Here is a 16,213-nt window from a genome sequence, read left to right on the forward strand (position 1 = left end):
AAACAACTCTTCTAAGTATACGGTCAAGGTGAGTGGTCCTCTAGGCACCTCAGATCACAACTTGCTGATGGTCTCTTCTCCAATGGAGCCTTTCTCTCACGGCCATTCCCAACCTCGTGTTGCATGGCATTACAAGAATGCAAAATAGGATGATCTCTTTGAGATTTCTTTTCTTTTTCTTGGTCAGATTACTGTTTCAAAACTTCTGATGTCAATGTTTCCTCAGATTGTGTCAGTGAAATTATTCTTGTAGGGATGGAATCCTTTATTCCACTCCACCTTAAAATCTCGTCCTTTATCTAAACCTTGGTTTTCCAATAAATGTGCTAAGGCTGTTCAAGAGAAGAATGTTGCAATTGGCTTGTTTCCAAATCTTCAGTTTCAAGCTCGCAACAATTGCAAAGCACTTATTAATCAGTCCAACTATCTTTTGAACAGGCTATGAGTAGAAAAGTTGCTTCTTGTCAAAATGGTAGCAGAGCATTTTGATCTCTTGCCAAAGCTATTGGCTGCAACTTTTTTCCATCTCTGTTCCCAACTCTGTCAAAACCAGATGGTTCTATGAGGGCCGGGGGGGGGGGGGTCAAAAATCTCATGCCCTTACCTAGAAAGGTTGTTGTTGTTGTTATTTGGTTTTTAGGTGCATTAGCAACTAAGGCCATATTGCTCCGGGATATGCGGTGATCATTCCCTGACCTTTCCGCATCCTCCGTATTTGGTGGTGATGGGCTCGAACCCCGGTCTAATCAAAAACGTGTGCTACACACTGTTGCTCCTTCCCACCTGGCTACGGAGGCGCCACCTAGAAAGGTGAAACTTCACAGGAACTTAAATCTTTTTCTATGTACTCTCCATGTATAGCAGTGTTCTCCCCAGGAACTATCGAAGGAGTGCACCGTTCGGTGAATTTAATCGACTGTCCAGCTAAAATTTATGCAATTCTTGCATATGGTACTGCTCACTGATCTTGATCAATATTAATTCAATCATACTATGCGAAGTATTCACTTCCCCACCCGGCTACTTCATAATGCCCTCATATCACTGTGTAGTAACACATTTCTCCCATCTGTGGATCAGTTGTTTAATGCCTTGATCATAGAAGTCCGCATTTTTTGCCTGAAACCATGATTCCACTTCATAGATGACTTCCTGAGAATCAAAGCAACGTCTACGCAATGGTTTCTTCATTGTACACCCAGCATTCGTCATTGTCACCAACCGATCAAAAATGTTCTCAACATCCACATTACACAAATCCAACAGTTGGCTAGAACATTGCATTTGACATTGCTTCTGCAAAGGCACCACCTGGCTACTTCATATGCCCTCATATCACTGTGTAGCAACACATTTCTCCCATCTATGGATCAGTTGTTTAATGCCTTGATCATAGAAGTCCGCATTTTTTGCCTGAAACCACGATTCCACTTCATTGATGACTTCCTGAGAATCAAAGCGGCGTCTACGCAATGGTTTCTTCATTGTACACCCAGCATTTGTCATTGTCACCAACCGATCAAAAATGTTCTCAACATCCACATTACACAAATCCAACAGTTGGCTAGAACATTGCATTTGACATTGCTTCTGCAAAGGCACCACCCGCTACTTCATAATGCCCTCATATCACTGTGTAGTCAGCAATCAAAGGCGTCAACAATCTTGGAACCCATCGTGCGGAGACCTTAGACATGTGCGGATGGTTATGCAAAATGCTGTGGGCAGACCCATAACTAATTCCCACTGCATATGTGATGAAATGAATTGTCACACATCTGTCACTCAGCACCAGCTGCTTAACCTTTGCAACCATCTCACTGCTTGTGGATGTTGATGGCCTTCCTTCTCTTGGTTTATAAAAAACAGTAGTATGACCGCACTGGAACTACCGTTTCCACTTTTTTACAGTGTAATAGGATGAACAATTCTGCCCATACACAGCTTTCATTTCTTCATCAATTTAAGGAGCTTTCTTGCCATGCAAATGCATGAACTTGATATTTTATCTAGGTCAGGGTACAAACTTTTTGATACTCCGTCGTATTGCCACTTCAGCCAAGAATAAAGCTGACCTGCTAGCATCCTATTTTATTTCCAAATCATGTATTAATGATCTTGGTAAACTACCTTCCACCATTCCCAGTATGCTCCATTCAATGCACCCTGTGGTCTTCTGTCAAAAGAATGTCAGAAGGATTTTGACAAATCCTGATGCTAAGAAAGCTCCAGGTCCTGATGGTATTTCTGCACTTGTTCTCAAAACCTGTGCTCCTATCAAGCCAGTTCCTAAAAAGGGTGACAAATCCCTCTGATCCAATTATTATCCCTTTGTAATTACTTCTACACTTTCTATAGTAATGGAGAAATCAATTAACCATTCACTCTTAAACAAGAAACCTTCCACCTGATCAATGATCGCGAGTATGGATTCCATCAGTGTCAATCTACAAAGGGTACTAGGAAAGTTTTGCAATATGATGCAACAATGAATCACAGGAAGCTGCTTGTTGCTGCATGTTGAGACATGTTCATACGTGCATAGTAGCCGCCGCGCCAAGTCGATGGGCTCAGTTATTCATTAGTAGTGAGAGTGTAAAGTGCTTGCGATGGCATCGTGGTCACGAAATGAGATAAGGACAGTTTTGCGGTATAATTTCGTGCGTGGTTTAACCATAGACCAGTGCTTAGAAGAAATGACTCTTGCACTAGATGATGATTGTCCACATCGTACAATGATATTCAGGTGGTATAGAGAATTCCAAAGGAGAAATTTCACTCTGGAGGATTCTAAGAGGCCGGGAAGGCCACGAACGTCAGTTACGGAGGAAAACGTTACTGCTGTGAGGAAAATGCTTGACGAAAACAGGCGAGTGACCTACCAACAGATAGAGGATAGTTTGGGCCTAAATGCACCAGCAATTCATTCGATTCTGCAAGATCATTTGCACGTGAAGAAACTTTGTTCTCTCTGGGTGCCGCATCAACTGACTGAAGAGCAGATGACACGACGTGTGACTTGGTGCCGGGAGATGTTAAAAAAGTTTGATAAGGGACAATCTCGGTATGTGAACAACATCGTGACAGGTGACGAGACTTGGCTGTACTATTACGATCTGCCGACCAAAGCTCAAAACAAAGTTTGGGTCTTTGATGATGACGACACACCCGTAATTGTCAGAAAATCTCGATCTGTAAAGAAGAAAATGATAGCTGTATTTTTCAAATCGAGTGGAATTGTGGAACGTGTCGTTTTGGACACGCAGAAGACAGTCACAGCAAAATGGTATACTGAACAATGCCTGCCTAAAGTCATTGGATCTATGAAGAACCTGCGGCCAAAGTCAAGAATGGACACACCTGGTACCTCCATTACGATAATGCTGCAGCTCACCGCGCCAAAGCCTGCACCGAATATTTGACCACGACAGGACTGAAACTTCTCGAGCACCCTCCCTACAGTCCAGACCTTGCTCCCTGCAACTTTGCACTGTTCCCGCATGTGAAAATGAAGCTAAAAGGGAGGCGGTTTTCCAGTGATGAGGACCTTCTACGGGCTTGGGACAACGAGTGTGCTTTACTCCCTAGTGAAACTTGGCAGAACTGGTTTAAAGATTGGTTTCGGAGGATGGAGAGGTGTACTGAATGTAGAGGAAATTACTTTGAAAAAATTAAATAAACAAAGCTGTATTGCAAAACTTTCCTAGTACCCTTTGTACTGGTGATATTCTGGCTTATGTTACCCATCTGAACAAATTCAAAACTTAAGCAGTTGCTCTTGACATTTCAAAGGCTTTTGATTGTGGTTGGCATAAAGCTCTTCTAAATAAGCTTCCAACCTATGGTTTTAACTTTTTTTGTAATTGGGTATCCAGTTTTCTCTCTCCACTCACTATGGGAGATGGTAGATGGCTCTCTGTTTTCTAACATCTCCACTAATGCTGGTGTTCCTCAAGGTTCTTTCTCCCACTCTTTTCCCCTTGTATATTAATGACCTTCTTCCATTGACAGGAAATCCACAGTTTTGCTGATGATAGTACACTACATTCCACCTTCCCATTTGAGGAAATAGCTACAACCTCTTGAATATCCACTACCAATTCCTTAAATGCTGATCATCAGGTAATTTTCCAGTGGTGCAAAGATAACTTGGTTGATTTCAATCCTTCTAAAACTCAGTCCTGTCTCATATCTTACAAAAAGGATTTTTCTGCTAATGTGCTTATCTTCGACGACACTCCAATTTTTAGGCAAGGTCATATATCTCTATTGGGGATTACTCTAACTTCTAGTCTCTCTTAGCATAAGCACATTACAAATATTGCTTCCTCTGCATCTACAAAACTGGATTTTCTCTTTCACTCTTGGAGCTATTTTCTTTTCTGCCAAACAGCTGTTCACTCTGTACAAATTGCAAATCCGCCCTATCATGGAATATTGTTCCCGCATTTGGGGCAGTGCCCCCAAAACCTCTCTCAGACTTCTAAATTCCATTCAAAAGAGGGAAGTTAGGTTAGGTTAATTAATGACTCAATTAATGACGCACTGTTCTTCAGAATTGGCTTCTATAACTCTCTCTTTCAAAGCTCGTGCTGCAACCAGTCAGCATCCTTTTACTGTCCAACTTCAAATTCACAAAACCAACTTTTCTTCTTCCTCATTTATTCATTCAACTTCTGTTTTCTGGAACAACCTTCATATATATTTCCTGAAAATTACAATCTACAGTAGTTCAAGTCTAATGTCAACAAATATCTTCTTTCATCTTCTCAGCCTCCAACCCATGCACAGTACTTAGTACTTCAAATACCTTGTGTTTAAGGTTTTCATACAAAAAAATAAATAAATAAAAATAAATTATGTAAAATAGGTACATAGCCTTTGTTTTAGATTATATTTAAATAATTTGTAATTAGCCATAACTTACTGCATTTTCATCATTACCATCCAAGCCACTGAGACCATCTACATCTTCTGCTGGTGGAGGCCCATCCCATGGCTCGAGTGCTTTTTCCACTACTTGACCATTAAATTTGCTAATGCTTGTGTCAATAAAAGTGTCTGAAAAGAAAATAATCCTTATAACAAATCCTTTTCACATATTTAACAAATTATTAATATAATACATAATTATAAAATTATAGCTATAAGGAACAGAACAGGAGATCAAAGGAAAATAATGGAAGCAGAGACAAAATTCCTCATTGCTAGATTTATAAAATTAGATAAGGGAGAGAAAAAAATCTAATAATGTTGTACTCATAGGTGATATTTGTATGCAGATATAAAATTATAATTAAAATATACTGTTTTCAGGGCATCACACAAACCAAACAAAAATGAACTGAAAAGAAAAATAAATCTGAGCTTGAATCTAAACTGAAAGCTATTATTATTTCATTCCTCTTCTTCAGTTCATATAAATTGTAAGAAATGGTGTGATTTTGCTAACACTTAGTATAACATGCTTTGGTCTTAGGAATTCATGACAGTTTGGCAGCCAACTGACTTTCTAAATTCACAATTTATGAAATTTATTCATAAAATCACAGCTACTATTAATGATATGAGTGTTTTCAATATCTGAAATTGTAATATTCACTAGATTGCATCAGCACACAAATCACCTCAAATGGCACAACAATGGTAGATCTGTACTAACACTTTTTTTTAACAACACATAAAAAATACTTATGTATAGTGCAATTGTTGTGACATTATCTACAGATTCATGACATTGTCTATACTCATCTCTCTCAATGGTCTCTTATTAGTATTAGTGGTACTGGCAATGATGCAAGGAAGCATTTTTTTTTTTTTTTTTTTTTTTTTATGAAAACCCCAAACACGAAAGCTATCAAAACCTATAGTACTTAGTACCATGCATGGGTTGTCAGAAACTTTGCTCTAGAGACTAAACATGGGTTTCACCATTTCAAGCCTCCAATAAACAAAGTGGCGGTATTGCACTGGTTGATGAGTCATCTTTTTTATACAGCATCATACAAAAACAAATAAATAAAATAATAATACTACCCACCTCACCTTTCCCTCTAATGTCTCATTCTTCCTTAAATTTATTTTTAAAAAAAAAACACCCATTTCCACAAAACTAGATGATAGTTTGTTCAGACATCTATCCTGTAGTCATCCTTTATCAATTTAACTGTACATCCGATTGTGTACTTTGTTTTTACTTACTCTCAGTGTACCCACTGAGAGTAAGTGGGTACACTGAGATATGTATCAAACTACACCTGACTTGGCATCTCTCATATTGTGAAATTAATTCACAACTAGTTTGTTAGCTGTTATACCATTGGGGTACCTACCCATTCACTGATGAAGATACAAATAGCCTTGAAAGGGTCATCTGGGTGGTGGTACCCACCGAGAATAAGTTTTGGGTTTTTGTTTTTTTTTTTTGTTTTTTTTTGTTTTTTTTTAGGAGCGTTAGCAACTAAGGCCATATTTCTCCAGGGATATATGGTAGTCATTCCCTGACCTTTCCGTATCCTCGTATTTGGTGGTCACGGGCTTGAACCCCAGTCTAATCAAGAAGCGTGTGCTACGCACTGCTGCTCCCGAGAATAAGTAACAACAGTCTTCTCTATCAGGGAAGCATTATTTTTTTTCAAGGCTTAAGATAGGCAACTTGTTGTTAAGGAATTCACAATATGAGATGTTATGGATTTGGGTTTGAGGTTATTACCACGTTGACCAAGATTTTTGCAGCTATGGCGAATGCTAAGTTTTCATTTATATTTAGTTGTTTATTGATTTAATTATTATACTAAATTATTTTCTACAAGTAGCTTTATAGTTCTAGCCAAGATCGGTGGTTTATTTTTGAATTTAGATAGCAATTTTGAAAGTTAATACTTAGTGTCTGCAGATCTTATGTTCATAACATGCTGCCATTGTTATACGACGTGGAATAGCGTAAGGTTAACGTAAAACTACGTAGCGAAAAACGTGGCACTATATTAGAAATCTGTTCGATTAGTAAAGTATTATCAATTAATCAGAAAAATTTATTAATCTTATTAAAGCTCATTGTTAATTAAATTATACTTAATGGAATCATGGCCCACACTAGAGCAACAAAGCAGTGTTCACAGAATAGCCAGAGTGCAGTGGCTCGCATGAGAACAGAAGAGAGCAGTTCTCCAACGCATCACAGTCTAAAACAATGTGCAAAATGTGAAATGTTTGCAAACCTGTCTAGAACAGGACATGATCTAGCCAAGGAGAATGTCTTTGTATGTGCCAGGTGCAGAGACTGTGAAGAAATCAGGCACCAACTCAGCTTTCTGATGGGTGTCTATGAGAGTTTGAGGTGTAGGGTAAATGCCTTGAATAAATTAATGAGGGGCCCATCAAGCTCTCAGCTGCCCAACTCAACACCAGAGTTCACTCCTGCGCATCAGGCAACACAGCGGCAAACTCCAAGGCAGAATGCACTGGGAGTAGGACAGTAGGAGTATGTTACAGGCCTAATGACTCTCATGAGTGCAGAGAAATAGGGGCCAGTAAATCAGAATGCCTTGTAATGGGGGATTTTCGCTTTCCAGATATTGACTGAAACTTGTGGGTTGATCACTTGCACGCTAGCAAGACTTTTGTGGATTTATTAGAGGATTGTTTTCTACAGCATGTTCGAGGGGCAACCAGACGGAGTAATACCACTAGGTGACTGATCACAGTGTACTGATATGGGAATTACTTAAAGATGTCACTACCATCAAGGGTAAAGGAAAACGTTTTTGTTTTCGTAAAGGTGACTACAGTGGTCTCACACAGCTTTTAAATTCTATACAGTGGGATCAACTGGTGATGTTACCAACAGTGAATTCTAAATGAAGGAATTAATCAAGGAATTAATCTTAGAAAGGAATTAATCCTTCAAGGAATCAATCAATCAATTAAGCCTTCAAGGAATTAATCTTAGAAGCTACTAGGCTTTTCATACCAACTAAGAAGTACTGTTCAAGGTTCAGGCCTAAATGAATGTCAGATGAATTAATGAGACTCATGGCAGAGAAGAAAATGCATGGGATGCTTATAAATTATCAGGCGACACAGAAGCCTATGGCAGATATAAGCTAGTTTGTAATCAAGTCACAAAGAAGATTAGGTGGGCAAAGGCAGATTACGAGAAATCTTTAGCAAAGGACGCATAGAAAGACAGCAAAGAGTTCTTTACTTACGTAAACTCTAGAAGGAAGGGGAGGAATCAGACTGGTCCACTTAACATAAATGGTTCGACTGTTGATGATTCTGCTCAAGTAGCTGATAAAATGAATGAGTATTTTGCATCTACATTCATACATGAGGAGTTATTCAAGGAGGGGAATGCCAGAAGTTTTCAAACTATAAGAGGAAGCTAAGTGATTTTGTAATAACTGAGGGAAAAGTGGAGGAGAAATTGTTGAAGTTAAATGTAAAAAAGGGACCTGGGACAGATGGAATCAATCCAGTTATAATAAAGGAGACAGAAAGAGAAGTAAGCAAATTCTTAGTCATAATTATGAAAGATTCCCATGGACTGGAGATGTGCAAATGTATCCCCAATTCACAAAGTGGGTTCAAAGGGTGACACAAATAATTATAGACCTGTTAGTTTAACTTCTGTTCCAGAGAAACTAATGGAGTCACTGGTTAAAGATGTGATATAGGATCACCTAGACAAGACAGCAGTAATAGCTCAGACACAGCATGGGTTTGTTTGTTTGTTTGTTTGTTAATAGGAAGTCTTGTCTGACCAATTTGATTGGATACTACGATGCGGTCACAAAGGAACTGGATGCAAAAAAATAATTTTGATATCATATACTTTGATTTCAGGAAAGCTTTTGATACTGTTGCACATGGAAGGCTGCTGTAAAAATTGGAGCAGTATGACATTAAGGGCAAGTTACTGCAATGGATAAAGGGATGGTTGAGTGGGAGATGGCAGAGAGTAGTAATATACTCAGCTAATAACAAGAAAGGCTTAAGTTTTGCAAGTTGCAGCATCGGAAGAGTAGGCACCTGCGAGGTGATCTGATCGAGGTGTATAAGGCCTTGATCGGTTTGAGCAAGCTCAATGCCGTCGTTATTTGGATTTTAGGAGCATTAGCAACTAAGGCCATATTGCTCGGGGATATGCGGTGGTCATTCCCTGATCTTTCCGCATCCTCCGTATTTGGTGGTGACGGGCTCGAACCCCGGTCTAATCAAGAAGCATGTGTTACGCACTGCTGCTCCTTCCCACCTGGCTACGGAGGCGCCCAGGCTCAATGCTGACTTCCACTTGATGAGATTAAGAACCTTCAGGGTCATAGATTCAAATTAAGGAAAGACAGTTGTAGAATAGATGTGCAGAAATTTGTACTTCTTCCACTTGATGGGTACTTACACTTGATGAGATTAAGAACCTTCGGGGTCATAGATTCAAATTAAGGAAAGACAGTTGTAGAATAGATGTGCAGAAATTTGCCTTTAGCCATCACTGTACCTAAATGTAGCAAGAATGTTCGTGTAATTCTAAAAATTAGATACATAGTACTTAAAGCAGTACTCATGTAGCTGACATGAATACTCAAAGCAAATAAAATCAGCGATACAAATACTATGGTTGTAATCATATACATCTGTAGGAATTTTTATAGAGAAACACCAAAATTCAAACAGAATAAAAAATTTCTCTCCAACAAGACAGAGTATGTGCCAATTAAGATTTCATATTAGTGCTAATTTTGAAGGAAAGACTGTGGTAAACATTACTGCTCATTATTCAACCCACAGATGGGCATTACAAAGATATATCACATGTTCAGAATGCTATAAACTTAGCAACAATATCATATAAGAAAAATATTTGAAGTCAGAATTACTCAATTTGATGTAAGCTTTCAGAATCGCTTCCCCTGTGCTATTTAAAATTTCCAAATAACTTTCTGTACCTTAATGTAGTATTGAGTGTTCACAGATTAGAGCAACTAGGTGGTGAAATATCAGACTTGAAAATAAATTCCAAAGTGGATTTGAAATGATGTCAAAAGATTTACTGCATTACTGAGTTAACTGGATGCCTCTGCCAATCACTCCAGACTTTTAATCTGAACTAATGAAGTGAAAAGTTTGCTAAATACAGAGTGAAGTATTATTCTTAAAATCTTCATTTTTATTTTTAATAAAATCTTAGCAACATATATCTTTCACTCAATGCATTCACTGTAACCTTGTATTTGAAAAGGTCTAAAGAGGCCTACTGGTATGAAATTAAAGTTCAGCTTCCAAAATGTATGAGCTTATGTAACATTAGCCAAAAAACAAAAAACCAATTTCACACATCCATTCCCTCTAAAAGTTTGTCCAGTTTTTCCTTGAATTTATTTAAACTATCAACTTCCACAATGACAGATGAAAGTTTGTTCCAGCAATTAACCACCCACTGGCTAAAGGCAAATTTCTGCATATCTATTCTACAACTGTCCTTTCTCTATTTTACTTTATGCCCCCTCAGGTTCGTAATCTGAAAATGCATCTTAAAGCTTAACTCTATTATGAGGATGTATCCAAAAGACAAGGTTCCACCTTCTAACAACAAACTGCTTTATGACATCACACAAAGCACAGGGAGATAAAAAAAAAATGGTTACATGTGAATGGTCATATTCAACTACTTTTTCACTTAATAACCAATTTATTTAGTCACTTGTCATAGAATACAATCAAATTTTCTGTGCCACTGTAGTAGAAAGTTGAATCTGATAGTTAAGCCACAATTTTACTGCCTGTTGAACATCTTCATTAGAATAAAACAACTGCCAGTGAAGATTTTCTTAATCTGCCAAACAGGCAGAAGTCAGGGGGACAAGATCTGAACTAAAAGGTACAAATCTAGGAGAATAAGGAGTTCTGGATGTAATGCATTATATGAGACTGTGCATTATCATGGAGCAGTGATAAAGCAACTGGTAAGCAAACCTATTAATTTCTGGCTTCAGAGTCAGCCAATTCAATGAGGGCATTCAATAGTCAGTGAATATGTGGCTTAGGCAGCAGAATACAATTTTCTACTGTAGTTGTTTATGAAGTGTTTTAATGTTATGACAGATGCCTAAATAAATCGAGAGTGAGAGAGTTATATCCAGAAATCTGTGTACACTTACAGTTTTCTTCAATACAATAGAGGAAACTTTTTTAATACTGTATATACCACTGTACACTTGCAGACCTGCCAACTTTAACAGTTCTGCAAATTTTCTGGTTTTCATGTATAATTTAGTTTCTCAGCAAGTTTTCTTTTCTAACAAAATTTATTTATTTATTATTTTTTTTAATATGCTTATGCATTAAGTTTATTTATTAATGTGAAAGTTCTTCAAAAATTGCTATCATATGTCTCTACTTATGGTTAGCACACAGCATACTTTCAGTTTCTCTTTTTTTGGAGAGTAGCAGTGCCAGGACATTGTGTGATTTTTTTTCTCATGTAAATAGTTTTTCTAATTATTGGCATTTAAAAATATTTTAGAAATGTCCAGCTAGCCTTAGGAATTTAAAAATATTTTAGAAATGTCCAGCTAGCCTTAGGAATTTAAAAATATTTTAGAAATGTGCAGCTAGCCTTAGGATTCATTTCTCTTCCACGAGTATTGTTTTCCCCAGATATACTGGGTGTCTTACACTATTGTGAAGAAAAATTCCTTTAATATAGTTGGAGGAAGGATGTTACATGGTAGTTTCCCATGGAATCTAGATTTCTAGAATGACCACTCTTATAGAACACTAATATTAAGACAGTCTATTACTAAATCATTATGCATTAAGGTAATGTTTCGGGAACTTTGCCAAAACCCATCCTCAGACCATACATAGGCTGTTTTTAAGGCATCTCTACTGTAGTTGTGTGTGTGTGTGTGTGTGTGTGTGTGTGCGCGCGCGCGCGCGCACACACACAGTTTTTACATATTAAAAACAAGTGTTTAATGCAAGCCTAATCATCTAATGCGAGGCTAGCTGTGCTAGCCTCGCATTAACTGAATTTTGGTTCACATTAAACGCGACCTGGTATCATTATACAATTCACACTAAATCAAATATCACATTATTCGAACTCGCATTAATCGCGATCTAGCTGTACCAATATTCAACCTTTTTTTAATGGACTGCTTTTATTTTTTAATTAAAAAAATTAAGTTTAAAAAAAATTAAAAAATGTGGTTTTTATACTTTATATACTTCTACTTAGAATGATATTAGGGGGGGGGGTGCATGTGTGTGATATCTAGTGTTAAGGGTATTTTATATCTAACTTCTTGCAGAACCATAATTACTTTATTTCTTACTATTCTCCAACATGTTTCGTAAAATAAATAATAATAGATAAGAAAATCATTTTAGATAGTAATTCAAATATAAAACGAATTATATCTAACTCTCCATAACAACAAAATTAGTAACAAAAAAGGGCATGGGTTCTGTATGTATGATTGGGAAGGGCAGACAGTAGCAGCTACTAATTTTGAATCTATGAATAATGCACAATAGATGTTTTGCTAAAGGTTCCGTCAGATCAAGTGCAAACACTACCAGATTAAATTATGTAAGTTAGCTGAGTTCCTTCAGAGTGATTTGGACAGGCTTCACAGAGGTCAGAGAAATGGCAATTATGTCTTAATGGTGCCAGGTGTAAGTTTCAGCGTTTGGAAAATTACTTCAGAATAATTGATACACTAGACAGAGTAGGACTGAAGGGTGTAAATGAGGAAAGAGACTTGGGTGTTACAATACACTGACACATGAAGCTTAACATGCATATAAGCAGATGGCCATGAAGGTGCATGGAGCCTTATCAATGATTTACTGTATCTCTGCATATAGGAGTTGGTTAAAGTTCTGTGATACAAGTGAAAGGCATAACGTCATCTGGCATATTGTGCCAAACAAGGTGCCACCACTGCCAGGTTAATGATGTAAGTCAATTGAGCTCCTTCGGAATGATTTCATAATTTCTTCAGAAAGTATGGCACTAAGAGGGATCTTACTAAAGTGTATAAGGCATCATGGGGATTTTATATCTCATTTTAATGTAGTGACAAAATAAATAAATTTTGCAGAGTAGGACTGAAGAGTGTAAATGAGGAAAGAGACTTGGGTGTTACAATACACTGACGCATGAAGCTTAACATGCATATAAGCAGATGGCCATGATGGTGCATGGAGCCTTATCAATGATTTACTGTATCTCTGCATATAGGAGTTGGTTAAAGTTCTGTGATACAAGTGAAAGGCATAACGTCATTTGGCATATTGTGTCAAACAAGGTGCCACCACTGCCAGGTTAATGATGTAAGTCAATTGAGCTCCTTCGGAATGATTTCATAATTTCTTCAGAAAGTATGGCACTAAGAGGGGTCTTACTAAAGTGTATAAGGCATCATGGGGATTTTATATCTCATTTTAATGTAGTGACAAAATAAATAAATTTTGCAAACCCCCCCCCCCACACTAAAATGAGATACAAAAGCTAACTATTGGGAAAACTAACTTTCTAAACTGGAGCTCAGGAAGTTTATATTCTGTTGGCATGTTAAGGGGGCAGCTGTATTTTGCAGGAAAAGCATGATAGAATGGAATGGTTGTATAAGGGACTTTTTGTTCTTGCTGTTGTTTTATGCCTTTATTATTAATATGTATATTTGAGAAAACTTTTCATGCTTTCCTTCAGACCAAAATTTGAATTATATCAAAAATTTTCTGATTTATAAAGGTTGGCAGATCTGTATATGTAGTATACTCTTGCATGCACACACTCACATGTAAATGAATGGATCAATTAAAAATACCTTTAGTTGCATAGTCAAGGTCAACATTAGATGCTGTCAACATTACAACATCTTGTAGCTTGAAAATTAGCTTGTCTGTAACATGATTGGGAGATGTTATAGAATCTAACATGTTGTTTCCTGTATGCGTTGCATCAAGAGGTAGAGATTCCTGAGTGCTCATTTTGTGTGCCATCTCCAGCACTAGATCAAACTGAAATTTAAAATAAAATTATCAACAATTATTAAAAAAATATACACATAAATAAAAAAGAAGTCAAATTATAAAAATAGAATATGTAATTTTAATGGCCATCTATGCTATCTACATATTTCATTATGTTTATTTTTGGGGTTTTGTTCCCTTCCCAGATCTCGCCACAAAACTAAAACAAAAATTAAAAATAATCCTCATTTTTAAATTGACAAATAAATGAATTATTTCTAAAAATACGGTTCTGAAAATTGTCCTAGATGCAGGATTAGTTTTCTATGGTGGAAATGTCAATAAACCATAAATTACTGTGCAAGGTTTCTATTATAGAATCTTGCATGGAAAATGCAATTTTCTAATATATAAAAATGAGAATTGCCCAGTTTTCTGAAAATTATGAAAGAATTTAAATGAATAAAAAGATTTTGAAAAGTCTTTTGTTCATTTTGGAATTTAAACTAAACTCCTACAAATTTCTAAAAAAGAAATGTGTTCAAGAAAGTAGCAATGTAAGATATATTATATTTTTATGCATGATATACCTTGCAGACTAAGTTCCACATAGAACAGAATTCTCATTCTTTGCTATAAAAAACATTAAGAGTTTTTAATTGATACCAATACCTGAATCATTCTTTGTCCTATGTCCTGAGGAATGACTAGAGGAAAGTGTATTAAATTTAAGCTTTATAAAAACTACTCCTGAGAGAAATCATAAAGATAAATATTTACCAAACACCTCATCCTCAAAACTTGTAGTAGTTATTGTTTACTCATTTCTTTTAATAAAAGAGCTTTATTAAATACATGTAAGCAATAATAAAAAAAATCTTTTGTGTTGTTTTTTTTTTTTTTTTTAATAGGCACAGTATTCAATGCTACAATTATGATTACTCTTAAAATAATATAGATGATGAAATAAGGTTATTTCATCATCTAAAAAAAATTTTGCTTTTTATGGCATAAAGGGTTAAATGAAATAGCTATGGTATAAAAAACATCATAAATTTCGTAGATTTTTTAGCCTAACCAGAAATTTTATATACGGGTAGTTCCTGACTTTACGATTTAATTTGTTCCTAGCGCAAGCTCGTAAAGCAGGAATTTTTCCCCACAGACGTAATGGTAAAAATGGGGGTTTCTATTTTTAATTTTATTTTTATTTTTAATTATTTTTAATTTTACCAAAATAATATTAAATAAAGGTAAATAAAACAATAGTTTATGCTTAAACAATGATTTATTTATCCAAAGAAATGAAAACATAGCCATTAAAATTAAGCAAATTATAATAATAAAGAAATTATTTAAGTCATACAAATTTTAAAGAATGTTTATTCTTCTCCATCATCATCGACTAAACGCACACTCCTTAATGTTCATCATTCATTGTTGGCTTGACACTCGTTGGTTTGTTGGAAGTACAAGAAGTTGTTTTCTTCTTCGGAAATGCTTCAAGAGTTGTGTTTCCAAGACAGTCTTCTCTTTTCTTTAGAAATTTCTTGATAGCATGCATAAGCATTTTTTTAAATCTATAGCAACTTTTCTAGTGCACTCGAAATTTGAATCTTGTGACTCGAAAATCTCAATTGCTTTTTCTATGTGTTGAAAAACTTTGTAAAGTCCCTTGAGAGTAAAGGATCGAACAAGTGTTTCATCTGTTAAATGTTCTTTTTCCTCAGCGCCACATTTTGTCATTTCAAGGAGGTCTTCAGTTGTGAATTCTCCATTGTATGTTGGAAGCAGATCAGTGACATTAGTACTGTAGAAACCTCAAGCTGCAATAGGTTAGGTTAGCCATTGCTTCTATTTCATTTTGTACAATCTCTGCTAGTTCTTGAAATACTTCAAAATTAAAAAAAAATGACAGAGTTGATTCCAAACACCATGTTCTTCTCTGTAATTTTGTCCCAGGCTCGCTGTATTATTTTGATTACATCTAAAATATGGAATTTTTTCCAAAATTCTTTAAGAGTTGAACTTCCCTCCTTATCTCTGCCTGAACAAATAAATGCATGCACAGTAGTAATGTACTGTATAGCTATGCGAGTGGTTTGAAATTCCGTATTTTTAATGTTTAGCATTTATTTATTGCAATTAATGTTCATATTTTCGATTCTGTTGATACTTGATATTGGGAAAAAAGAACTCAAAGCAGGAACTACCTGTGCATGCGTGCTGT

At 36.2% G+C, this 16,213-nt stretch overlaps 1 protein-coding gene across 8 annotated transcripts in view; it reads right to left on the bottom strand.

The window, feature by feature from the left end:
- The window catches only part of LOC150086018 (uncharacterized), a 576,308-nt gene that overhangs the window by 382,203 nt on the left and 177,892 nt on the right, over nt 1-16,213 (bottom strand). For all 8 annotated transcript variants that reach the window (XR_016546983.1, XR_016546988.1, XR_016546987.1 and 5 more), the window contains exons 7-8: nt 13,839-14,031; nt 4,928-5,061 (exon numbers count right to left, since the gene is read on the bottom strand). Coding sequence is in view for 1 of the 8 variants with exons in the window: in XM_090374334.1 (XP_090230460.1) it covers nt 4,928-5,061; nt 13,839-14,031 (327 nt within the window). In the remaining 7 variants the exon portion in view is untranslated. The remainder of the gene's footprint in view (nt 1-4,927; nt 5,062-13,838; nt 14,032-16,213) is intronic.

This window comes from Mastigoproctus giganteus, chromosome 5 (assembly GCF_048544385.1).
Source record: "Mastigoproctus giganteus isolate SK-2022 chromosome 5, ASM4854438v1, whole genome shotgun sequence".
Classification (NCBI taxonomy): domain Eukaryota; kingdom Metazoa; phylum Arthropoda; class Arachnida; order Uropygi; family Thelyphonidae; genus Mastigoproctus; species Mastigoproctus giganteus.